This window comes from Pelophylax lessonae (assembly GCF_965119305.1).
Source record: "Pelophylax lessonae genome assembly, chromosome: 5".
Taxonomy (NCBI): Eukaryota; Metazoa; Chordata; class Amphibia; order Anura; family Ranidae; genus Pelophylax; species Pelophylax lessonae.
In genome coordinates, this window is record NC_138772.1 from 101,533,847 (window position 1) to 101,561,422 (window position 27,576).

The 27,576-nt window shown below is 43.5% G+C and overlaps 1 protein-coding gene across 1 annotated transcript in view; it reads left to right on the forward strand.

The window, feature by feature from the left end:
• The window catches only part of PTPRN2 (protein tyrosine phosphatase receptor type N2), a 1,352,613-nt gene that overhangs the window by 499,008 nt on the left and 826,029 nt on the right, over positions 1–27,576 (forward strand). Inside the window, exons 8-9 of the mRNA XM_082258395.1 lie at positions 9,332–9,372; positions 11,529–11,932. Of these exons, the coding sequence (XP_082114521.1) occupies positions 9,332–9,372; positions 11,529–11,932 (445 nt within the window). The remainder of the gene's footprint in view (positions 1–9,331; positions 9,373–11,528; positions 11,933–27,576) is intronic.

Below are 27,576 nucleotides of genomic sequence, written 5' to 3' on the forward strand. Positions count from 1 at the left end.
GTTTCTCTTTAGAATGCATGGGCGGCCATGTTTTGGTAGTTCCCCATAGGAATGCATAGGGCGGCCATTTTCTTGAAGTCCACGATCGCTGAACAGGAAGGGAGAAGCTAGGGGCTCTAGGCATGACCCAGGTGTTTTTCTGTTCCTGTGTCAGATCGTTTCTCATCTCTGCACAGAACGTTCTTGAAGCCTCCAGACAGTTTTTGTGGTATGTTCCTGGGGTCCCTATAGGTATTCTTCACTCACCCTGCTGCAGGCTGTGTTACGGCTGAGACTTGTGGTACCGCTGGTGCATTGGTGCGGATCGCATTTTTTGAAACTTTTCTTAAAGTGACACTGCCTTTTTTGTATTTAGTGATTATGGAGTCCCAGGACCAACTCTCGCATACAGGCCCCAGGAGTGCAGTTGCAGGACCCTCCGGGTCGCAGCCCCTGTCTGCTTTTACAGCAGTTTTGGAAAAACCTGGTGTCAAAAGAGGATTTTGTTTTTAAAAATGCCACTAGCCGAAAGCGCCCTATACCTTTACCTGTCTCTATAGTATCCTCAAATTCTGAGATAGATGGGGCGCCATAGACGCATAAACAAATAAAAGGTTGCAGCGCTAAACAGTGTTATAAGGAGTGTCTAAAAATCAAGTCCAACAATGAAACATAAGTCCAGTCAACTCATAAATCCAAGTGGATGGCAGTATTCTGTGTTAATATAAAATCAATGCTGACACCAGTTAGTGTTTCTCCAACAAAGTAAAAAGTGAACACTCACCAGACTCTTATGCTGTCTTATCAGGACAGCTAAAAAGCGTGAAAGATAAAGCCAGAGAAATCAGGCAGGGGGTGATCTTCTTATCCCTTTACCGGATTTGCTTTCCTCAGATGTTAACTCCAGAGTGGCAAATTAACAGGCAAGAGAGAAAAAAAATCTCCTCATGGTGTAGTATTTATTAAAACTTCCATAATAGTTAAAAGCAATGTACAAAACACAAATAGAGATCCCTACAGTGCAACAACATCTATAGCACTTACATATGAAGCCACCAGACTAAAAATGCTGTCGCAAGGGGTGATTGTGCCGGTTCCTTCACGGGAACACTTTCAGGGGTTCTATTCAAACCTGTTTACTGTGCCCAGAAAAGAAGGCAAAGTACATCCAATCCTGGACCTCAAGGCTCTGAACCGCTCTGTGCGGGTACAGAAGATTTGAATGGAGTCCATTCGCACGGTAGTAGCGTCTGTACACCAAGGAGACTTTCTGGCCTCCACAGATATCAAGGGCACATATTTACACATCCATATTTACGCTGGACACCAGCGTTTTCTTTGCTTTGCTGTAGGAGAAGAGCATTATCAATTTGTGGCGTTACCCTTTGGTCTCGCCTCTGCCCCCAGGGTCTTCACCAAAGTGTTGGCTCCGGTGTTGGCATTACTTCAACAATGGGGGATTCTGGTACTGGGGTACCTGGACAATCTCCTATTAAGAGCAGACTCATATTCAGCCCTGTTGGGCGACTAGACAATTGCTGTACGGACTCTGCAAGAGTTCGGTTGGAACATTAATTAAAAAAAAATCTGCCCTGGTACCATGCTTGAGACTGGATTATCTGGGCCTGACTCTGGACTCTGCTTCAGTGAGGGACAAGCTATAAAAATTGCAGGGGACAATTTGTTTGCTGTTAGCCAGCAATCGGTCCTCTCTGCGGACGGGCAAGTCCTTCCTTCCACTGTATTGAACTGTGGTAACCACAGACGCCAGCCTGTCCGGCTGGGGAGGAGTGCTGGGGAAGCTCTGTGTCCAGGGGTCCTGGACAGTAGAAGAGTCCAGACTTCCGATCAATATTTTTAAACCCAGAGCGATAAAGCTTTGCCTGAGTCACTGGATAAATCGTTTAGAGGGTTGTCTAGTCCGGATTAAATTGGACAATGCCACGGCCGTTGCTTACATTAATCATCAAGGGGGCACCTACAGTGTCTTGGCGGCCCGGGAGGTGGCCTAGATTCTGGAATGGGCAGAAAAGTTTGTTCCAGCCCTTTCTGCAGTGCACATCCCAGATGTGGAAAACTGTCAGGAGGGTTACTTGAGTGGTCAGGTGTTGGATCAGGGGGAATGGTCCCTGCACCTGGAGGTGTTTCACCTCTTGTGTGTCCAGGGGGGGGGGACACCTGATGTCGACCGGTTTGCTTCTCAACTCAACAAGAAGGTTCAGAGGGTTGTAGCCAGGTCGAGGGATTCTCTGGCCGACGCCACAGATGAACTAGTGGTTCATTGGGGTCAGTTTCGGCTTATCTATGCATTCCCTCCACTGAAACTCTTGCCGAGGGTTCTGCGCAGAATAGAGGTGGATGGGATTCCGGTCATTCTAGTGTGCCCAGACTGGCCTCGCCGGTCTTTGTACGCAGATCTGGTAAGGTTGGTTGTCGAAGGTCCTTGAAGACTTCCTCTCAGGGAAGATCTGCTGTCTCAAGGGCCGATCTTCCATTCTGTTTACAGTCACTGGCTTTAACAGCGTGGCTGTTGAAAGACAGGTATTGAAGGATAGAGGTCTTTCTGACTCAGTTATTCCTACACTGTTGAAGGCCAGAAAGTCTACTTCCAGGATGATCTATCATCGTACCTGGCTCGACTCCTGTCACTCCACACTCCGGCGCGCTGCTCCTCTCTTCGCTGACGACGGCGGAACGGGCGGGAAGGTGACTGAGTCGGACGGTGCGTGCGTCAGTCACCGCCCCCAACGTTGTCAGATGGGAACCCCACTCCCCTCAGCAATACGTCCGGCGCCCCTAGTGGGCGTATTAAATGGTAATTTTTTTTTTCCCTCACTGTTGATCTGACTTCTCCATTGTCGGCGACCCACTCAGATGCGGCTCGCGACCCACAGTTTGGGAAGTCCTGCTCTAGATGTTAACCCCTTTTCAGCCAGTGTCATAAGTACAGTGACAGTGTATATTATTAGCACTGATCACTTTATTAGTATCACTGGCGATATCAGTGGCAGTCAGTCAGTTCCCCCAGCATCAGCTAGTGTCAAAATTGTGGGTCTTTTATCGTTTATATAGCAAAAAAAAACAGTGGTGATCAAATAACATCAAAAGAAAGCTCTCTTTATGAAAAAAAAAAATGATATAAATTTTGTTTGGGTACAGCATTGCATGACCACACAATTACCAGTTAAAGTAGCTCAGTGTTAAATAGCAAAAAATGGTCTGGTCATAAAGGAAGTAAAATCTTCCAGAGCTCAAGTGGTTAAAAAGGGGGTATATGCTCCAATGATTTCCTCCTACCCAGAAGGGGTTTTCTCTTACTTCCTGTTATGTATGGAGAGAAGGAAATTGTCCCCAGAGGGTCACAAAAAAAACAGAAAACCATTCCCTTCTCTATCCAAATAATATGTTTTTTTTTTTCCAATTTCCTTGCACCTGATAAGGTACTTTTTGCAAGATGAATTTTTCCAAGGGGAAATTCTCTTGCAAAGTGAACTGCCTATTTTTCTTTAGTAAATCAAGATTGATCAAAATACATTCCACATGAATGTTTTTATGGTTGGTAAACCTTTTAAAGTATATATACTTGTCCTCAGAAATGTAGAATTATTAGCGAAAATGTGTCTGTGTGCTGAATGCTCCGTTGGGTGTTGCTGGGTCCTTGACTGTTTCAACAGAGATATTTACTAGTGATAAGCTAAGGGGTAGGCTGAATGCATGATAGCAGGCCCCTGGCCAAATAAGCTGTATCTAGGGAACCCCCTGGCCCGCAGCTGTAGCAAAAAATGTCCAAGTATGACTATCTGTATAATGGTACCAGCCAGCATCCCTGCCCCTTTGTTATATGGGTCTGCAGGGGGAAGAATTCATTCCCTGGCCATGCTTTCATGTGACAGCTTCGTGTTTCGATTTGGCCTGAACCTTAGCTCTTCAGTGCTTACCACAGTCATGCAGGACTTTATGACCCAGTTTGTTGCTGAGTCTGATCACAGAGGCCAGAAGAACACTCCCAAGCCCCTCCTCCTTTATCTGATTTGCCCACAGCCTTAGCAGCATCCAAGCCATTGACCGCAGAGACTGATCCTGAATCACTCCAGTCCAGACTAATGAGCTTACCCCGAGGAGTTGCAGTCCACTCTCTGAAAATAGATGATCAGCCTGTTTCTTCTACTAGGGCTGTCTCTAGCCTTTGGTTATTTAAAACCTCTAAGGTCTCAAAGATTTTCCCTTTGCACCCAATTTTTCAATTATTTCTCTGTGAAGTTTGGAAGCATGCTTATAATTTAATAATTTTATTTTATACTCCCCAAAATGTCCTATTAGCCTTTTATCTGTTTTATGAGGATTATGTGCAAAAGTGGTCCATTCCTACTGTGGATCCTTCCTTTTCTCATCTTAACAATTTGCTTACTTTACCACTGTTTTCAAGGACCCAAATGGTAAGCAGCTGGAAGCCCTTTTTAGAGCTTTTCTCTGCCAGGTCCTGCCCAATTCTGGCTTCGTGATTTTACTTTGGTAAATCACGTCTAACTAATCAAAATCCTTCAAAAGAGATCTAGCCACTGTTGTGGTTGATCCCTTGCTTCCTGACTGTGTGGAGCAAATGGCTTTAGTGTTGAACTTCAGTTGTGAATGTTTGCTGGAAAGTTTTCATCTCATTTCCTACATGTGTTTCATGTTAGTACATAAGCATAAGGCACTTTAACTAAAGGACTGGACTGTAGAAGCCTTTATGCCAGAAGCGTTTAATCTACAAGACATCTTTTCAGGACAGCTCTTGATATGATTCTAGTGATGGTAAGAGTACCAATCTTCCTCAGTGGCAAAAACCCAAGTAACAGACTGCCAAGTCTTCATCCTTTCTGACTGTTGAGAAATGTCTCTTTGTGTTCTCCACTCTCTTGTCTTCCATATCGCGACCCCCCCCCCCCCCAATCTTGTCCTCCAGTCCACCTGTTAAATCTGGCAATCTAAGTCTGCCAAATTTACAGACAAGCCTTGCAAGCCTTGAAGGAGCTCCCCCACTTTCCGTAGTAGGGGGTGCCCGTTAACATTTGTGGACACTTGACCAGCTTGTATTTTAGATGCTTGGGGACAGGAGGTGGTATTCCAGGGCTACAAATGTGTTTTGCACTCAGACCCTTCTCAGTTTCTCACCTACAACATTCATTTGTCACCACACAGATTAGCAGTTCATGTGACAGAACAGTTTCAGGGATGTTACTCCAACCTGTTTACCTTGCCCAAACCTAAAAGGATGATCTGCCCTATCTTGGAAGTAAAAGCTTTGAATGTCTTTATTCAGTTCCATAAATTCCACATGCAGTCAGTGAAATCTGTTCATCACCTCCCTTCTCCAGGGCAGATTCTGGCTTCTATGGACAACAATGATGCTTACGTTCATGTGCCTATGTTTCCAGTGCATCATTGATTCATTTGCTTTGCTTTTGCACCCTTACGTACATTACCATGCCATTACCCTTTGGCTTTTTGTCTTAACCTCAGGTATTCACCTAGTTTCTAGCTCCAGTATTAGCCCTGCTGTGCTCTTGTGGCATCCCCATTGTAGAATACATAGACAACCTCTTGTTGAGGGGACAGTCGGCATGGGCACAATGTGTTTTACCTGTCCAGACATTACAGTAGATTTGATGGATCATTAGCCTTTAGAACTTGATGCTGGAACCAAATCATTATTTGGAATATGCAGGTCTGGTCCTGGACACAGCTCAGTCCAAAATGTTCCTTTCACAGGAGAAACTTTAGACTCTCCTGTCTCAGTTTTGAACTCTCCAGGCTAGAAGTCATCTTAAGTTTCACTTTTGCATGAGAGCTCTAGGTCTTATGGTAGCCACTTTCAAGGCAGTTTAATTTGCCCTGTACCACTTTAGGTCTCTGCAACGAGGACGATCCTGTGTCTATCTGGTTTCCATGGCTTAATGGCTGAGGAATTCAGCTCAGGAGCTGGGGGACTCTTGTATTTTAATATTTTAGAGGATCCTGATGATGAGGAGGCTCCCTGGGGAGAACACCTGACTATCCATTTGGTAAAGGAAAATTGGTTGTCAAAGGAGACTTGCCTCCTAATCAATATACTGAAACTTTAGGTGATTTGGCTGTGTCTGCTGCATTGGACCATCTTACTGGAGGGACATCTGATCCAGATTCAGTTATGTTTATCAATCATCATGGAGGAACTAAAAGTCTGACTGCGGCAAGCGAGGTAGATTGCATCTGGTCCTGGGCAGAAATTCACATTTCTGCCTGTGTATATTCCAGGCGTAGACAACTGGCAGGCAGGTTTCCTCAGAGGTCCAGTGAATGGATGCAGAGGAGTGGTCCTTATGCCTGGAGGGAACCTCCAGGTTCAACAATTAACTTGACAGGGTTGTCTCCAGGTACAGGTATTGTCTAGTGAAAGCAATGGATACCCTAGTGCATGTGTCAAACACAAGTCCCACAGGTAAAATCCAGACCGCCAGGCTTTTTTTATGTGGCCCTTGCACCCAACTCTGGACTCTATATATGGCATACTCCTGAATATTGCACTCTGTGCCTTGTAGAATCCTGAACCCTGGACTCTGTATTTAGGGTACTCCTGAACTCTGCATTATGTACATAGTGCACCCCTAAACTCTGCAATCTGTGGATAGGGCACCTCTAAAACTGTTGGTATTTATTGCCCGTTTAGGATCCTCCCGCTGTTCAATTAAGCCACACCCACCGTTCAATGCGGTTCAGTGGGGGGAAACATGGTTGAGTTCCTGCACCCTGGATACATTTATATAGTAAAACAGATACAACTGGCCCTTTGAGGTCAACCATAATGCTGATGTGGTCTGCGATGCAATTGAGTTTGACACCCTGCTTTAGTGGCTCAGTGGGATCTGTACACCCTGATCTTTGCCTTTACTTCCCTGAAACTTCCCTTTTTGCAATCCTGAGATGACCCGTAAGGTTGCACCAGCTTCTTTTTTTTAACATCTCTAGATGCCTCAGACCATTATCCAAATGTATGGTCTCAAAAACTGGGTAACACCTTTTCCTGTCAAGACACATTCTACAAAAATTTTAAGTATTTTGTTTTACAGCGACTGTTTCTCAGTTTTCCAGAGCTGCCATCTGGTCTTCTGTTCATACATTCTTTACCAGGTGGACGTTTTGGCCTTGTTTGATTGTTCTCTGAGCTGCAACCAGCCTTTAGTTTCTTTCTTTTGTTTTTTCTTGGTCCTGTTAGTACATGTTTGCTCTGTTGCCCACCCATCAGTTTCACATGTTTTTGGACATGCTGAAGGTTAGAAAATTCCTATGTCCTGTAATAGGCGAGTAAGACATTATGCTTTTTGTTCTCATCGATTAGCAGAGTCCATTGAGGGACAAAGGTCCCACCCCTATGTATTTTATGATCGTGCTCTTGGTACAGCTTTGCTACAAATCTGAGGCCTCCTGGTAGTAGGATGGGTAATCCTGGGCTGACCTACAGTTTTTTTTTCTTTGCTTGCCTGTGTTTAATTACTTGTGGAGGTATAATTTTAGCCCGCAGGTTAATGGCTTTCTGTGCCCCTCAATGAACTCCAAGAAAATCATTTTTATGGTGACTTAAAAATCAGGTTTTAGCTATAAAACATTTGAGCTTGGCAGTACAATCAGTAGTCCCTTTAACAAAATGTAAGTTAGTACTACTTTCTGTACAGAAAAGTCTACATAAATAACCTTTGTGTGTAGTGTATCACTTGGCGTCTGGGACCTGCAGTCAATAGATTCCAGTTGGGATTTCCAGGAGATTCTCCTTAAATACTTGTTAAGCAGTAAATTTCCAGAAATAGTTTGTTCTGTTTAACAGTATGCATGAAGAGTAAGTTCTATTTACATAGTCTCTTTCTAAAATAATCGATTTAATGATTTCCTGAGCCATTTTTATTCTTGTACATTACCTTCTCATAGTCAATATGCTGCCGTTACAGAATTTAAAGGATACATACTGAATCTGTCCTATTACTAGTATATTTACATCATCACAATCTTGCTGTAAATTATTATGTTATAATATTCCAAAAGATAAACAGCTTCTTTTAATTAATATAAATGCAAGCAAGCATTAATGCTATCTGTACAACAGAAAAGATGGTTGGGGAAGAGGGGTAAAGTTCTAATTTAAAGTCCAACTCTGGACTTGATCTTCCTTTGTCTTGGAAATGAATATACGCTTAATGCGCCAATAACTCTGTTGCGTTAATAAGTGCACTTTTGGATATTAATATACGCCAAGCGCAATGAATCCCGTTGAGCTAAAAAGCACAGTTCTCAGCGCACTCAGCAGTAACCAGTTATACAGACACACAGGCTGCTATCACATTGAAAGTTTGATAGAATGTCCTGCCTAAAGCATTGAGCTCCGTTTATTTATGGGACAACAGCAGGAAGTGATGGCTATACAACATTAGCCAATGAGTTCCAAATGTACAGTCACATGATACAACTTACTCACATAGAATCAGCCAATGACACACCTGTATACATTCAAATATACAATGGAAAGGGGGTGTAGACGATTGTGGATGAGCAAAACAGCGTGCACGACTTCCTGCCGTTGGTGTGTGGCGAAATTCGCGCCTAACACTATACAATGAAACCAGCATATAGAACTGCAAACGCTGTTCTGATCAAACTCATGCATGTATTTCTGCCACTACTACTACTGGCGTGAATCCCATTCAGCAAAGCTCAGAGAACAATGCCTAATAGGATTATATTACTGTTCCCATGGACGTGAGGCTATCTGCAGGGAAAGAGCCATGCTGTTTCCACTACGGTGATCAGGCACAGTAAAATGACATGAGCATGTATCCCTTCATAGCGGCAGATAGATATCGAAATATATTGACCTCACAGAGCAAACATATCCCCGCCGAGTGGACAAATCTACACATTATACAGGGGCCCCCGCTGGCAGTCATATCCCTGCTGCTTGACCCTTGAACTCTGCACCGCAATACTCATAAATCTCTACTGGCAAACAGACCCGCGCATAGTGCATGGAGTGTTCACCGGCAGAGATGTCTATGTAGGGCGAACGCGTCTACACATTTAAGGGAAGGTTTTCACTACCAATAGTCTTTCTTCAATGCCCGTTCGCTCGTACACGCTCTAATGAGCGTATTGCAAGCAAACAGGAGCCATAATGACAAGCTAAATAAAACACATCCTGAAAAATGTCCACACTAAGCCTAATAAATATTCCACAACACCCTTCCCCAAATAAACTAAGTTCGGTTGAAGTTGGTAAAATCATTGCTATGTTATTGATTAGGTTTGGAAAACCAGCCATCACAATTAACCTATTTTTCTATTGCAGGTCAAGGTACAAGCACAAAAGCATCACAGCCTGAGATGAAGGTATTTTTATGATGCATATTGCCATTAAAATTAAAATATGGTTTGGAAAGGTTTCTTTTTTACTTTTTTACATTGCATTCTCTGCATTAAGGCAAACAACCTTTTGCATGCAGCTACCCCCAGCCCCCTCTCACGCCTTATCCGCTCAGACACAGCAGTGCAAGCCACTGGCTCCTGCGGCTGGCCATTACAACCAGTAAGGAGGGAGCAGGGGAAAGGGTTGAGCTCAATAAACACACAGAGTGGGGCTTGGGAGGAAGCAAACACGTGTGCCCCATAGCAAGTGGCTTTCTATGGTGGCACTTGCTGGGGGGAAGGAGCCAGGAGCACCGGTGGGAGGACCAGAGAAGAGGAGGAATAGGGCTGGTCTGTGCAAAATCGTTGCACAGAGCAGGTAAGTATAACATTTTTGTTATTTTATTTTAAGAAATTGAGCATTACAATCACTTTAAAGTGAACCTCAACTTAAAAAGTAAAGATTTGATATGGTATAGCTAACCTTTAAAGCATAATTTTGTCTAAGCAGCAACCTGAAAAATGTTTCCTCTGTCTTAAGGTCCCCCTGATAAATAGCAGTGCTCTTCCTGGTATTTGAGGGTGTCTACAAAAAAGCCTAAAAACTGTATTTCTGCATTTTAAGATCTAAGACACTGCTCTCTGTCACTGCTAGTCTCAGGAGGTTAGGAATTAGATTGGTGACTACTGCGCTGCTAACTGTTCTCTTCGCTGGAGGCTCTGACAGCAAAAACCTACCTCTACCAAGGTGGCCACCTCCACACAGAGACATATTGCAGAACACGTCATAGTAAGGCAGTAACGAGGAAAATGTGCATAATGTTTTATTAAGCACACATTTTCAATAAAAAATACACTAAAGTTAATTTTAGGGCACACAAAAATATATTACCCAAATTTTGGTAAGATATAAAAGATGAAATTGCGCCGAGTAGATACCTATCATGTTAAACTTTAAAATTGTGCAGGCCTGCAAGACGACAACATAGTGACCTATGTTTTCCATATTGATGCTTTGAAAATGTGCCTAATTATTGGTTACACTCTGATGTGCACAGTGATTTGTAATGTGTAATTGGTAAATAGCGATTATTTCCTAAATAGGCGCCCTCTGATGGGTGTGAGGTGGGCTCAAAATGTTTTGGGGGGCTATAACTTTATTTTTTTTTTTGTTTTACTAAAAATTTATTTATTTCACATAGAGCAGCACCCCTGCTTGTGGAGTGCACACACACCCAGCTACTTTAGCAACTGTGAGTATGTCTAAAACCCCCCGCTGCTTATGCCATAGTGGCAGTGGTGGTAAATGGGTTAAAGCCCAGCTCCAGCCAACATATTTTATTTTGGTTTAGCTAGATTGGAGGAGGGGGGGGTTTGACCTTTTGAGCTTGAGCTTTTGCTGCATCTGTCCCCTGCTGGTTCTAAGACTGAGAACCAAGCGATCAAACACTGCCGATCGCTCAGTTCAGGGGGCTCCCTGTGCAGAGAGCTGGTGACTTTCAGTCACCGCGGTCTGCTCTGCTCACTGGAGCACTGGGCTATGGAGGGGGAGGGAGGGTCGGACTCAGCCTCTCAATTGATCACTGAGAGGCTGAGCCAGGTGCCGGTCCAGGCACGTGGGCGCATCCCAAATTAATTTTTTGCAATCTATATAGTATATACCTATACGTATATATAAATATATATATATATATATATACATATATATATATATATATATATATATATATATATATATATATATATATATATATATATATATATATATATAATATGTATACATATATATGTATATATATATATATATATATATATATATATATATATATATATATATATATATATATATATATATGATAAATGTATACAGTTGGTTTGGGCTGCTCATTCACAAGAATTACATGCAAAATAATGGTACCGCTTTCAGCACCTAAAATCCAAAAGAATCATACCGCCAGGGAGGTTAATGGGGGTCACAGACAGGATAAAAAAAAAAAAAATCTGAAAATTTAGTTCTTCCACATTCCAAAATGTAAGCCACTCTGCCGAAAACAAAGAAAATTTTTTTTTGCTCTAATTTCATTTATAAGGTTAACTTTTTCTCGAAATATATCACACCTACTTTTTTTATTTTGTAACAGGATAGAGAGGCAGGCCCAAAGAGTGAAAACCCTCAAGATTTTACTGTTAATTCTGTGTCACATGAATTCTTAAAAGAACCTTATGACAAAGGACTAAAAAGCTTTGGAGACTTTCATTACAACTCAGATGATGACGATGATGATGATGATGACGATGAAAAGAAGGCAGGCATTGAGAATGTAAAAAGCGAGACATACACCAAAGAGTTGACAGCTCAGAAGAAATCAGCTGAGTCTGATTCAGATTCCAGAGAGGAGATCGAGTATCAGCACTTGGTGCAGGAGAGTTATTCACAAGATGACAGATCATTTCAAGAAAAGCCACAGAAAATGAAGCAAGAAATACAGCTACAAGTGGCGTCTTCCAGCAGTGACAAATATGGATACATTGTGACGCAGAAGATGTGAGTCATTTACTTTGTATTTTTTCAAATAAAGTTATATGTGTTTGAAAATTGTGGGGTCAAACCCAACTTGCAGCCTTGACTTGCATGCTCTGTAGCCTACTGGTCAGAGAAACTGCAGCTTGGGGTACTCTTGTTGACACCAAAGAACAATTTTCCTGGTAGTTTTTTTTTTTTAAACCATGAAGTTGGAAAAGGAGGCCAGGCAGTTGCAACATCAACGGGGCCTGGAGAAGGTTGAAGGCCTACTCTGCTACCCTTGTTGCCACAACCAATGCTTAAAAAGTCTTAACCCACCTACGTTGTTTGGCATTGCTACCCCTCTTGTTCTATGCAGAAGGCAAACTTTATTTTAGAGAAACGTGGAGCCACATAAGGGAAGAAGTTAGTGGGACTTATCAAACTCTTCATCAGGGAAGAAAGTTGCATATGTGTTAAAACTAAACTAAAGTCCCACTTTCTAAAATTGAGAACAGACAGGCTTTGGTTTGCATAAGAGTCATGCAAAGTCACTTCTGCAATAAATGAAACCTACCAGCGTGCCCACAGGCTTCTTTGGGAAGTACACTGAGCTGCACAAGGGCAGCTCAGTTTACATTTCAGCACATTGTCCTTATGTCGGGATGATTGAACTCTTTCACATGCATCGGAGCAACGTCATCCGATGTGAGATTATAAAGGTGACCACAGACCGGCAACTGGATGAGTGATTTATTCCACATCAAACAAACACCAAAAAATAAACAGAGCTTTCTTTTGGTGGTATTTGATCACCTCTGCGCTTTTCATTTTTTGCGATATTAATAAAAAAATATCGAAAATTTTGCGAAAGAATTGACATTTTCTACTTTGACAGTTAATAAATATCCAATATATTCAATTTTTGTCATATATTTAGGCCAAAATGTATTTAGCTACATGTCTTTGACAAAAAAATCCTCAATGAGCGTATTTTTAACCGCTTTAAGACCGGAAGATTTTACCCCCTTCCTGACCAGGCTATATTTTGCGATTCGGCACTGCGTTATTTTAACGGACAATTGCGCAGTCATGCGATGCTGTACCCAAATTAAAATGTATTTATTTTTTTCCCCACAAATAGAGCTGTGCGATTTTTAATTTTTGTAAAAAAAGAGCGACACTTTTGAAAAAAAAAAAAACATTTTTTGCATTCTGATATATAACATTCCCCAAAAAAAAATTAAAAAATCTAAATTCTTTAACATTTTAGGCCAATTTGTTTTCTGCTACATATTTTTGGTAAAAAAATCACAATAAGCGTATTTTGATTGGTTTGCGCAAAAGTTATTGCGTTTACTAACTACGGGAAAGATTTGTCATTTTTATTGTTTATTTTTTTACTAGTAATGGCGGCGATCTGCGATTTTTTTTTGCGGGACTGCGACATTGCGGCGGACAGATCGGACCCCTAACTGACATTTTTTACACTTTTGGGGGTGCCAGTGACATTACTACAGTAATCAGTGCTATAAATATGCACTGTTACTGTAATAATGACACTGGCAGGGAAGGGGTTAACTTTATTGGTGATTAAGGGGTTAAATGTATGCCTCGTGCTTACTGACGTGTGTGGGGGGAGGGGATTGTGTGACACAGACACAGATCGCAGGTTCAGCTATGCTGAATCCTGTAATCTGTGACTGTCTGTCACATAGGAGACAAACAAAGTGGGCGGATTTCCACACTCAATCCCAGATGATCGAGGAAGAGCAGCAGTGATCACCGCCTCTCCTGCCCTGGCCCGACTCCCGCTGTGTCTGAATACAGCGGGAGCGAGCCCCCGGCTGCGCGCACGTGCCGCCGGGAGGGGGCGTTGTCCAGCGACGTAGGTCTACGTCGCTGGACGATAACGAGCCACTTTGCCGCAGTACCCTCAACGTGAGCGGTCGGCAAGTGGTTAAAGCCTGCCTAAAATTGCATTTAGATCTATTATTTATTATACTTATTATTTGCTACTAATATGTATTTTATTATTATTACTATCTTGTATTATACATTGGTATGCTAATGCCTTTGTTACCAACCCTTAGGCTTCATAATCAGCCAGTTAATCCCTCAGTAATTAATTTGAACTGCAGAAGGAATCCTGGCCATTTAGCAGCACTGTCAGAAATGTCGAGCATATCTTTTTTTTTTTTACTAACTATTTGCCTTTATACTTTTATATTTAGTCACTGAAAATGTTCTGCAATGACAGCTGATTTGTGCAGGGAATCGCTGTAGCTGTTAGCTGTCATTACAGTGCATTTTAGTGACTAAATACAAGAATAAACGCAGGCTGACACATTAGTAAATAGATATTCTAAAAACTTTTGACAGTGCATTTTGTTTAAGCAAGATTCCCTTGTGGTTTACATGCGTGCTGAGGGATTTAAAGCGGTTTTAAAGCCAAGAGCAAACATTTATTATATTGCATCCTACCAATTCTTAGATGTGATGGCTGCATTCATTTTCTTTTTTAGGCTTTTTTTCCTTCATTTGTAACTGGGGATCCAACCTGTTGTTGGTTGTTTTTTAAAAGAACAAGCTGTCCTGCAGATATATCAGTTAAGAATATTGAGACAGGGGTGCTTACAATTATCAGCTTTTATTTATTCATGTAAAAACTTTATCTCAAAATATTTTTTTTTTGCTGTAACTGCAGAGTGAGCTAGGGTTGGACTTCAATTTGTTAGTGTATTTCAAGATACAAGTATATCTAACACTCCTCTCCCCCCCCCCCCCGACTGGCAATGCTGCTGTCGAAAGGCACCCCTGTGCCCCTTCATCAAGAGTGGGGGCACTCTAATACAGAAGTTGTGTTACTGGCCAGATCACAGGGGTGAAACAGAGGGAAGGAAAGCCTAAAAAACTAATGCAGTCATCACATCTAAGAATAAGGAAGCTGCAATATATTAAATTTTTGGCTTTGGGTTTAATACCGCTTTAAACTGGATTCTGCTCACTTGCTCCCAACTTTGACATACATGTTCTGAACTTGATGTTTCCACAAGGAAAGTCAAACTAAGTACATAGTAGTAGGTTGTTTGTTTTGGATATGTGTCAAGCATTTTAAGCATATGTACTTGTAGTGATGGATACGTCAGTATGATATAAAGGAGGTAGGTTTTGAAGGAAGACAGCACCTTCTCAATTTTTTCTTTATTTTTAAATTTTTTTTATTTTCGAAATGTAAGCAAGTAAGAAAGGTATTCAAGATGGATAAGGTACAGTGGTTACAAAATAAAAGCAAAGTGTGTGTAGGGGGGCATATTTGCTATGGTGGAAAATGGTGCAAAGCACCGATCTCCTGCGCTCTGAGAGGTGATCTTCTAACCACATCAAGCCACACTCATGCGGCTACCATAGACCTTCTACTTGGCTTCTCTTGGATGCTTCGGCCTTGCAGCCCCTTTCAAAACCAGGGTAGTCTGGGGCCACTATAATTGAAAAACAAACAAGAGGCTCTGAGGAAGAGGCTAAGCCTCGAAACAAGTAAGCCTTTTCAAGCTTTAGAGGATGATACATCTTCTGGTTCTGATGCTGACGGCAATATATTTATTTGATATGCATGTACCAAAAACTCGTTTGTGAGTATTTTTATACCTTTTATTCAATAAAACCTTTGCTCTGTGTCACCGCTGACATTTTTCCCGGAGTTACTTCCGGGTTCGCGGGCTCCAGCACTGTGATTGGCCGGAGCCGCGATGACATCACTCCTACGCATGTTTGCGGGAATGGCCCTTTACGGCAAAGGGCTCGGAAGGAATGGCACCTGTGATGTCACTGGCTGCATGTCATGTAAATATCTCCTAAACAGTACACGTTTAGGAGATATTTACACTACCTATAGGTAAGTCTTATTATAGGCTTACCTATAGGTAAATGTTTGCAGAGGAAATTGAGGCACATGATAACTGTAGCATTTACTTTCTGAAATCTGTGTGCCCTTAGCTCAGGTATGGAGACAGGAGGGTGTGCTTAGCTAAATAAAATCTCTTCTTCAAGTGAAAGAAAAAAACATCCGTGGAGACTTCTGGGATGTATGACTGGAAACCAGGAATTAACTGAAGAAACGTAAAGAAAGAAAAATAAAAGTAAATATACCGTACTTTCTTATGTATTTGCTATGTATGGCAGCATACTTGGCTAACATAACATTTCCAAAATACACTATAACTTCATTACGTGGAATAAGCAAGTACAGAATTGACCTTGTTCCTTTACAATATTAAAATCATTACTGCAGTACAATGACTCTTTAGTATCATGTTAAGAAAAAGAAACATATAAAGGATACTCATTGGAAGATGTACTTTTTTTCACCTACTTTTTTTTGTAAAAGTGACTTTTCAGAAAGTCCATATAGAGCTGCATTCAAAGTTTATTATTCACTAGACAGACTGATCACACCCATGAGATGCAGGATTGAAATCCATTATTATAGTCTATATGGGGTTGAAACGTCTGCTTTTCTCTGCCAAGCCTTCTCAGGTTAAATGAAATGAGCCACTTTTCCATTCAGTCAGAGGTAAGAATTTCTATCAGGGATGTATCTCAAGCTGTAATATTTGAATTGACCTCACAACACCGGGAAGGGGTATGGCAATTTCGCCAGGTAATTTTAGCACAGTTTCTCAGCATCTTGCCTAAAATAATTGAACAACTCTTCAGCCTGTATAATAATCAGGGGACTAAGTCTGGCTTGCAGCGGGGTGATTTGCCACTTTGAGTTATTTTTGTGCTTTCTGAACCCTTAGAATAGATGGCTCTTGATTCCACCATTGAGGGAGTCAAATTGATTCTTGCACTCTGTTCTCTAAATACTACAGATTTCCATAAGGAATACATGTATAACAGATGGAGGAAAGCAGAAATACAACTGGTCATCCTTAAAATTATTCCTTTTTTTTTTCAAAGCAGGAGCCAAGTAATGTAGACAATTGTTTCAAAGCAAAACTTGAGCCAGATTTGTTTTTTAGTTTTGGGAGATGTAGATTAAGTTATACTCTTAAGACCGCCCAAAACAGCTATGACAGCACATTTCTAGTAGAACACCCGCATACTTCTTTCTTCATACAGCTGTTTATGTCTTAGGGACAGCTATATGTAGCAGCCATGTAAATGAGCCCTAAACATGGATATACTGTATGTTTATAATTACTAAAATATGTTGCCAGAAAGTTCTCATATACAGAATAAGTCAGGTATAATTGTAAGGCTGGCCAAGTCAACCTGAATTTAACATAAGAATACAATTATGCCATAGGTTCCAAATTCTATGGACTTTTTGGGGACAGCTCCTATTCCTGTATATAACTTTTTCACAAGGGATAATCTGATTGATTAATTTCCAGTGGCCTATAGTAGGGGTGGATGGACTAATATACTGTGGCCAATATTCTTTGTCTAGTATAGCAAATAAACAAACGTCAGGTGAACAGGGAAGAGGAAATTGCTGTAAGATGGTGGAAACCAATTTCTGGCAGAAGTCAGATATAATCTCACAACCCTAAATGAGATGCACAAAATCTGCCTGGGTTTCAATGCATGGTATACCGTTGGGGATGGCCATACGTCCCATTTTGTGCAGTTGAACAGGAGATAGGTATGTTTGGTGTATAATATACAGCTAAATTAAAAGATAGGTTTGGGAATGAAAAAACAAAAATACATACTCACCTAGATGGCTGCAGCATTGATCTGATGCTGCAGCTGCCCACCGCTGGCTCTGCACTGAGATCAAAGACCACTAATCACTCAGTTCTCAGTTCCACTCTGTGAACAGAATGGTGAGTGGCAGTTACCGCTGTGTGCTCTGTCTCTCAAGTGCTGACTGGTGCGCCGGGCTGTACAGGGGGCAGGAGTGGCTGGTTCAGGCTCTTAGTGGCATGCTGGGAGGCTGAGCCAGCTGCCAGTTAGGCATCTGGGCAGATCCCAACACTATTGTCTAGATCCCTGGACTGGCTCTGTGAAGTCAATTGATTGCAGGCTTTAGTCCGCTGTCGGCTGAATTTGGGTCACAGGAGTGCAGAACCAAATGCACTCCTTTGACCCACAAGAGAAGTACAGGTAAAAGAGCTTTGGCCATACTTCTCCTTTAATCTATTATTAACCATCATAGACAGAGTAGATAGTAGCGTCTCTAGTCTTATAAGCCACCAGTGGAGTTTTACCCAGTTTGGTGTTTAGCACATGGGAATAAAAAGTAAATAATACCACCTTGAGGGCCTTGCAACCAAATGGATTTATCCTGGTCCCTGAATTGTGTCTCCAAGCCATGGCACAGTTGTAGAAATCTTCAAAAGAAACTATGAGGTAAAGCCACGTTTCTCCTGTAATTGCACAGATTCGTACATCTGTTTGTTTCCTTCCAGGTAAATGCCTGCATGAGTTGCAATGCCATGGGATTTCACTAATGCAGTATCTGGAATCACATTAGGTTCTGCTGATATAGGGTTGATATGTTTAAATTACATAGTGAAAACTAAAAAAAGCAGCCAACACTAAAGATTATGATACCAACCCAAAAACAACTGTGCAAAAAAAAGTGCAGTCCTATAAACAAGAACCTATATAGTATTAATACATACAACAGACATATAAAATAAAGGAAAGCAATGAAACAACAAAAGTACCTAAAGTGCATCTAAACCCTCCAAAAAAAGTATATATTTCAGCTTAACAGTTCTTTGATGATGTGGCTACATTAGTTATATTTTCAAATTATTTTCACTTGGTAATCTTGTGAATAACATACTTCCTGGCTGCATCGCTTACTACACTGTATCAATGGAGAGAGCAATGGTTTGCAATCAGACTGCTCTCCAGAAATGGACTTGAAACCATGGGTGTCCAACCTTTTAGCTTCTCTGGGCCACATTGAGTGTGGAGAAATTTTTTCGGGCCGCATATAAAATATATACTATAGTTAAGGTATATAAGTAATAAAATGTCGCCACACCCTTCCCACGCGCCCCGCACTAATTTAGCACAACTAGAGGATGATCAAATGAAATGGAATCAGTATACAGAGGTTTACTTCTTCTGAGAGATAATAAACCACCATGAACACTTCAGTGATTTGAAGTGGTCATGGTGGTAGGAGTCAGAAACACTGCACATTCTCGCCTCCCCCCTTCGAGGCAGCCTTTGCCTACCGTTAGTTGGAAGCTGCTGTGGCCATGCCCCTGACCCGACTTCCTTCCTCCCCAGCAAAAAAAAAAAAATTGTCAGGGGGCAGTGGGCCGCATTGCCTGCGGTTCTGGGCCGCATGCGGCCCTCGGGCTGCAGGTTGGACATGCCTGCTTTAAACTAATCATTTGTACAAAAAAAGTGCAGAGCTAAAAACAAGAACCTACATAATAATAAATTCAAAAAATGGGAAAAAGATCTATCAAGAATTAATCGACAGTGATAATAATCAAAGTTGTGTCCATAATTGATGCACAAATTAAAGTGAAAGTGTCCAACTAAAAAAACGTGCAAAGAAGCAGCATATAGCATATGATGATACTTCATAGAATGGAAAAATGGAATCTACAGCCAAAATTCTTCCACCCATGATTAAAGGAAGGAAAAACACCCTCACATTCACGTAAGTGTGTACATACACCTTACCGAATATGTTTGTCCCTCAATTAAGGAAAGGTCAAATAATGCTAATAGTGCAAACAACATCAGGACATCCAGTGATCTTCATCTGTGATCATTTACATAAATACATCACACTGAATTGGAACCACATAAGAGAAGAGAAACTCCTCATAATGTAGTAAACCCAAGCAATATTTATTAAAAATAGTTAACACACTTACAAAGCAAAATAATCATATTGGCAATGGCAAAGTGCCAAAATATGAGCATCTGAAGCTCCGTGTTCTTGGCAAAGACCCATTTCCAGGTTGGAACCCACGTGATGGCATCGCTGGATGTCTTGATGTTGTTTGCACCATTAGTGGTATTTGACCTTTCCTTGATTGGGGGTCATATATATTCGGTTAGGTTTATGTACATATTTACACTATATTAGCAAAAGTATTGGGATGCCTGACTTTAAAGGCACATTCAATTTATTTTAGTTTGAAACATTCACTTTGATTTGTGTGTCAATTATGGACACAACTTTGATTATTATCACTGTTTATTAAGTATTGATAGATGTCATTTCTTTCCCATTTTTTGTATTTATTAAAGCGAAGCTCTGCTTGTTTTGCCCCCCCCCCCCCCGAGCTGGTACCTGTTTTTGAAAGGTACCCACCTCCACTTCTGGGTGACCTCACCACTGACGTAAAAAAAAAAAAAAAAAAACATTTTTATTGTCTGTGTTTGTGCCCAGATTTCCTCTAGAGTCTCTGTCTGTACCACAGAGTGCTCTGGAAGTATTTTTTTTTCTGTGATTAGGTAAATATGTTGTATCAGGCAAAGGTTGATTGTACCTTTGTTAAAGGCCCCTTTCACACTTGTGCGATCTAAAAGTCGTGTGATTTTGCGGCATTTTATTTTACGCAATTTTGCCGCAATTTTGACTGGACTAGAAGTAATTGCTGTGTAATCATGAGGTCTTTGGTCCTCAAAACGCGTCGAAGTCGGACCAAAGTAGTGCAGGGATTACTTTGAAGTCGTTGAGACTTAAAGTCGCACAGATATGAACGGTACTTATTGGAAATCATGAAGTACGACTTGTCATACGATTTTGCAATCCCAAGTCGCAGGACAAGTTGCACAAGTGTGAAAGGGGCTTAAATGACAGATCCTTTCATTTAGGATCCATTCACACTTGTGCGACTTGTCATGCAACTTTGGACATCAAAGTTGCATGACAACTTCTTCCCCATGTGTTCCAATGATACCCATTCATATATGCGCGACTTAAAGCTGCAGCAACTTCAGAGTAGTTCATGCACTACTTTGGTCTCAATTTCATGCAACCTGAGGGCCATTGACTTCAATGTTAACCTTAAAAAGTTGCATGAAAGTTGTACCTGAATGTTATACAACGCAACTTGAATGCAACAGTTGTCCATTTTCACTGGTCAAAGCCAAAGTCATATCCAAGTTGCACCCATCCAAAGTTGAGTCAAAGTTGCACTCCAGAGTCAGTGCAACTTTGGAGTCATACAAGTGGGAATGGAGCTTTAGAGCCTTTCACATGAGGCAGATCCGTTTGGACGGTCTCTGCTTGCTCAGTAGGGACCGCTCCGTATCGCCATACATCTGCTTACAGAGGATCTTGTCAGATCAGATGCCAGGCGGGTGTCAGCGGCTGACATTCGCTGCCCCATAGAGATCAATAGGTAGCCCTATCAGGTCCGCCTGAATAATAGACAGGCGGACCCAATCAGTCCGATCGTGTGAAAGGGGCCTTAGGCCTAATGCACACTGGACATTTTTACAGCAGCTGTTTTTGGCTTTCAGGCATTTTTTTCTACAGCCAGTAAACTCCCCAGCATGTTATCCTATGTGTCCATGCACACATGGGCTTTTATCAGCGTTTTTGTCAGGAGCATTTTCTGGCTGTAAAAAAAAAAAAGCAAAAAAAACACAGAACTACTGCATTTGAAGAGGAGTCTTTCGACTGTAAAAACGATCTATCTCTGAAAAATGCAAAAAAAAAAAAGCTGGAAAATGCGGTTATTTGTCGTTGATGAGCATTTTTGAGCCATAAGCTTTTGTGGCTCAGTATAGTTTTGCTAAAAAAAAAAATCACATGCTAAAAAAGGCTTAAAGTATAACTAAAGGCAAAACTTTTTTTTTTTGGATGGAGTGGAAAGGGATTAGAACAACTGTCTGTTTTTATTGCTATCTGTGCCCCCTTTAGGGAGACTTACCCTCTCTATTTATCCTGTTTATCTTTATCATCGAAAGTGAAAGTAAAAGAAAACCCTAATTTTGGGTTGTTCCCAGAAAAGTGATAGAGGGGAAATCTTCGAATAGGTTCACTAGTTCTGGTGACCCAGATGTCCCCAAGGAATTCCCTTAATTTGCAGGGATTTCATCTCACTTCCTGTTTGGCTATAGGAAGTCTGCTGACATTTTAAGCTCCTCTAGAGCTTTAATTATGTCATCCTTGGGGACCTCCTGCCGCAAAGCCGTTTCAATATTATCTGTCCAGATTCTGATGGCATTTGACATGGAGGTAAGAGCAATAGCTGGCTTATAAGCCGCTCCTGCTGCTAAATAGCTCCGAGCTGCTAGCTCAGTGAAGGAATCCCTCATAGTCTGTTTGAGCAGATCAACAACCTGCTGGCTCTCTATCCCCTGGTTGGCCGCAGAGTCCCTGAACCAGTCCTTGCAGACCAACTTATCTGGCAAAGGAACAGTGCCACACGCCCAGCATTTCTTCCTTGATGAGTAACAAGGAGGAAAGGGAGAACGATACTGTTATCATGAACTTGACCTCTCCCAAGGCCTGTGGCATGATGAACTGGAATCTGCTATCTGGGCTGTAATTGTCACAATGTCATGAAGATTTTTTGTATCTCTTGGAGTGTGCAGAGCTAAAATAAAACTACACTAGTCACTCCAAATGCGCACTCTTTTTTTTTTTAAATACTTACGTACAGTCCCATACCTATTGGAGGTGTGAGGATCTTGGTTGCGAGATGAATGGCTCAACAAAAAGAGCACAGAGTTAACCTACGGGATAGCAGAAGAATAGAAGACTTCCTTCCTGTTTGTTTATTTATAATTTTTTAATATATAAAAAAAGTCAGAACAAGGAAATAAAAGATTTGAACAGAATAAGGGATACCACAGTGCTGGGAGGATGCGGCACTGCAGGGCACGGCTGACTACTTAGACAGCCATGACCCAGAAGATACCAGGCTATATAAGGTAGAAACAGCAGCAAGGGGTACCAAGAGCCCCCTTAATTGGGGTTAGCATGGGCATAAACAAAGGGCAAACAACGGCTGCTTTCCAAAATCAGAAATGGGCACCAGACGAAGAGACCATTGCGCATGCGCCCTCACAGTCCGAGCCACCCCTCCTGCATTCTCAGTGGCGGCACGCTTGGAACGTCACTCTGCTCCCTAACGCAACTAGGGAGGAGGACCAGGAGCGCAGCCGACAGCTGAGAGGCGCGCACACACCCAGCTTGCCACACACTGAGACCAGAAAGGGGCCCGGGGGATAAAAGTGGAGAGGAGAGATGAAACGAAAAACAAGGGGAATAAGAACCCCTTCCTCAGAACCCAGGGCAATAGAGAGGCTAAAGTGAAAAGAAGGGGAAGGCAAACATGCCGTGACGGGCCGCGCTGTGCATGCGCGAGAAAAATGTGAGGAAAATTTGAGGAACTCTGCACAAAAAAACCCCCAAAACATCCACAGAAGGGGTTCCCAGTCTTATTAGTGCTATAAGCGACCCAAGAACAGGGACTGCTCATGAGAGGCTGAACCCGGCATAAGCTGCCAAAGGCAGAGGTATGGACATACTGCTAGTTCTCACCAGTAAAGAGTTTGAGGTATGAGGAACAAGAGGAGAATGATGGGACAGGGGGCTAGGCCTTTCTTTTATTCTATGCACTAGTCCTGAGGGAGGAGTCGAGGCAGAGCTCTATCACTTGTATGCTGCCATGGAGGCACCAGGACAAAGTTTTGCCTATAGTTCTATTTTAAAAACGCTAATGTAAAAACACTGCAAAATGCTAAAAGACTTGTTTTATTAATGCAGCATTCTACAGCTAAAGCTACTGGAGTTTTTATAATGTCCAATGTACATGAGGTCTAATAAAGTTAAACGACTGAACAATGTCACTTGAAGGTAATACAGCAATTTATCATGTAAGTGTATATCTGCATCAGACATTTTAAAATAAGACTTTTGATTAATGTGTTTAGGAGGATTAAAATAACGTTGCCCATATAACTATTAGTGGACTGATTGACAATTGAAATTAATAAGAGTGACCAAGGAAGCTCTAATTCCTTTAATAAACTTCTCTGTAACATTTATTGATGTGTTCTGAATGTTTCCAGGAATTACATTATTCCATTCAGCTCTAATCACATATAAGCCCCATGTACCAAAAAGGCTTCATTGACTTGTGCCTCGGCAGGAGAGTAATGAATTAAATGTGCCTAAAAGAAGATCACAAAGGCATAAAACTTTTTCTGTATCTCTGTGCTATTGACATAGTTAAATTGTTTAGGTGTTTTGTGCAACTTAAAGAGCTAGTCAACTCAAAAGGGAAGTATGTTAAAAAACAAAAATGTGGGGGCGTGACCGGAAGCCGACGGAGGAGGACGCTGGAAACGGAGCTCCGAGATTGCGATTGCAATCCTTCTCCATCCAGCGAATTTTACCCTCCAAAGCCATCCTGCACGACTCTGCACTTGCCCCGGAGCGTGGGTGAAGCGTTTGGGGCCGATCTGGATCCTGCAAGGCGGTGCGGCCTAGCCGCGGGAAAAGCCGGGGCCTTTCCTGATCCGGACTGCGCCTCTACGGCGGCTGAGATCCGCATTCCGCACGGCCATCGAGGTGTCTCCCACGCCTCAACACCTCGCCCAGCAACTTACCTGGCCGACTCGGAGCCCACAGACGTGGATCGAGCTGTGGAGAGACCCGCGGCCTACCCGAGCTGCCGCCGCCATCGCACTTAGTGTACTGCGGCCTGTGGACCATTCATCTGAGGAGGGGTAAGCTGCTATCCACCTACCAGTACCCCCCTCACTGCCACACTGTTTCCCCCTTTAACACCAGGGGGCACAGGGAAGCCTGATTCGGCCTATACTCTGAGGCCTGCTCCAGACGGCCGCCATCTTGACTGCATTGCCTCAGGCCATCATCTGCTCTCCTCCCTCTGCTGCACCCCATCCACAGCCCCTGGGTTATGTACAGATGCCCTCCACGCAGCCCTGAGACCCATACTGCTTGTTACTCTGTACATGCTGCTTCTTGTAGTGCCACGCAGCCATCCTGTACATCGCCACGTCCTGACTATATGCAGCACCAGGTTTCCACAGGCTGAGCATTTGCCATACTCCTGTCACCGCTGTAACTTCATTTCACCGCTTCAGGTCTATCTTCACACGGCAGTGTAGTCCGCAGCGGATCCAGATGATTGATTGTGGGGAGCGTACCCTGGCCATGGCGGAGTGAGGACATGTGCTGAGCAAGCTCCGGCCATCTCCCTTGTACTTATCTGCTTTAATACCGTTCACAAGTAACAGGAATGAGCACTGGCAACCGGCGGAGGTCACGAAAGCCCTTACGTACTTCTCCGCGCTCAGACATTCACCGCTTCTTCCCCGGGACCCGTTCGGCTTCAGCCCGGGCTCAGACCACCAGCCCGCGTACTGTTCCTACAGCCGCTACCTCAATGTCGAGCGCACCTTCCTCCCCTGCCGCTTCGGTTCGGTCGGAACCGTGGACTCTCCCGGGTACCCCTCATCCTCTCCCCTCATCACCCGCACCCCTCCAGACACCTTTAGGAGCCGGGATGGAGGCCGACCTTCGGGCTTTAATTCAGGCCCTGCCCACCAAACATGACATAGAGGCCATGGTGCTCCGAGTGGAGGAGGCGCACAACAGGGACTTCCAGGCAGTACGGTCGGATATTCAACAATTGTCTGACCGGGTCACGGTTGGAGAGACGTCAGTCGCTTCTCTTGAGGTGCGCGTGGCTCAGCTGGAACAGGGACAGGCATCGCAGGCGTGGCATGTCACCTCGCTGCAGCTTAAAATGGAGGAAATGGAGGATCGCAGCCGGAGGAATAATCTGCGGCTAAGGGGCCTGCCTGAAGCCACGGAGCAAGAATCTCTACAACCTACTTTACTAGCACTGTGCCACCGTCTTGTGCCATCCATACCGCAAGCTGATCTTGAATTTGACAGGGTGCACCGTGCTCTGGGCCCGCGTTCTACAGATGTGGACAGACCTCGTGATGTCATTTGCCGACTGCACAGGTATTCTCACAAAGAGATGATCATGAGGAGGGCTTGGGAAGATGGTGACATTGATTTTGACGGTGCCAGGGTCAGAATCCTCCCGGACCTCTTTGCTACGCCCACTCCTGGAAAAAATCAGACAGGCAGGCTGCACGTATAGGTGGGGGTTTCCGATCTCCCTGACGGTGCGCAAAGGCACTTCTTCATTCTCGCTCCACCATCCCGATGACCTCCCGGCTCTCTTCGGATTCCTGGACATTGCTCAGATCCCTGTCCCGAATTGGCTGCAACATCTACCGAGCCCACCTCGCAGATCGTCTGGCGGTGCTAACCGCGGAGGAGGCTTCCTGCCAAGAACACCACGCAGTCGACGAAGGCTAGATCCTGCTACTCCTCAAGAGGTGAGAGAGGATTGATCCTGCCACCCTACAGCTTGTTTGTCATCACCGTGATGCCTTGAATGTTCCCCCCTTTTTCTAGTCAAAGCTTGCTCCACTGCAGCTACCCGAGGGGAGCTGCCCCTGACTCCTGGGCCGCCTAGCTGTGGTCCTTCCTGTTGCCGGGTCCCTGCTGTCCCGGCGCTGCCCCTTCCCCCACATTACGGTCTTGTGCTCGCCCCTGGTTTCCTGGCCTTATGGACTGGCCGACGGCCCCTACCCGGCTGGGATGGTGACGCCGTCAGATCTGGCCATGCCCGGTTATATTGCTGTCTTCCCCCTGGGGGGTTCTGTGAGTCTGGGTGCGCACAGCGGATTCCGAGATCTGCCTTGACTCCTACACTCCTGCCTTGATGAAACCAGACAAAGGTATCCTCCTCTGTGTGCGCTCAGGTCGGGGACTCTGTGTATTCTAGCAAGAGGCATGGTTCCGGTTTGACTATAGAATGTTTTTTTTTTTCTCTCTTAAAGGCCTCAGGACTATTTCTGAAGGATTGGAGTGGATCAGTGGGGGGGGGTGGGAGTTGTGAGATGGGGGCCGCTGTCCTCGTTTCAGTAAGGTCTGGAGTGCTGTTGTGCCCTATTAAAGTGACCATTCCCTACCTACTGTCGGGATCCAGGGCCCCCTCGGGTTCAATTTGTTTTTGTTTTGTATTATGTATCAAGCTTAATCTAGACTGTTGTTTTTTTGGCATTCATGTTGGTGACAAGATGCCTCCGCAGGGTGGACCTTGGGGAATTTCCCCGACGGCGCCCTGTGGACCGCCTTTGCTGTTAAGCATACTATGGCTCACGTTTATTACATGCATAATGGTATTAATCTATCTAATGTTTTCTTGTCTTGGGAGCTCTGGCCGCCGAGCCCAGCTCCTTTGTCGTATCTGGTTTAACCCCCCCACTTAGGCCTACACCCCAGAGGGTTTCCCTTCTTAGACGGGTGTCTTCTCAATCTCTTGTTTTCCACCTATTCTTCCCCTTGTTGTGTCGTCTTTCTCCCCCTTCTCTCTTGACTGTAGCGCATTCCACCCAGCAGTCTCTCACCCCCTGCCTGCTGTCCTCTCCTCCCCCTTCCACCCTCCTTTTCCTGCTCCCCTTCCCTCTTTCTGTTTTCCCCCTCCTCCCCCCTTTTACGTCTCCCCTCCGTTATGGATCCCGTGCGGGTGACTACCTGTAATGCCAGGGGACTCAATATTCCTGAAAAGAGGCGCATGCTCCTGGGTGATCTGCGCCGTTTACGTACGGACGTCACCTTTATCCAGGAGACGCATTTCCGAACCGATGGGTTGCCGTTTCTCCAAAATAGGTCCTTCCCTACC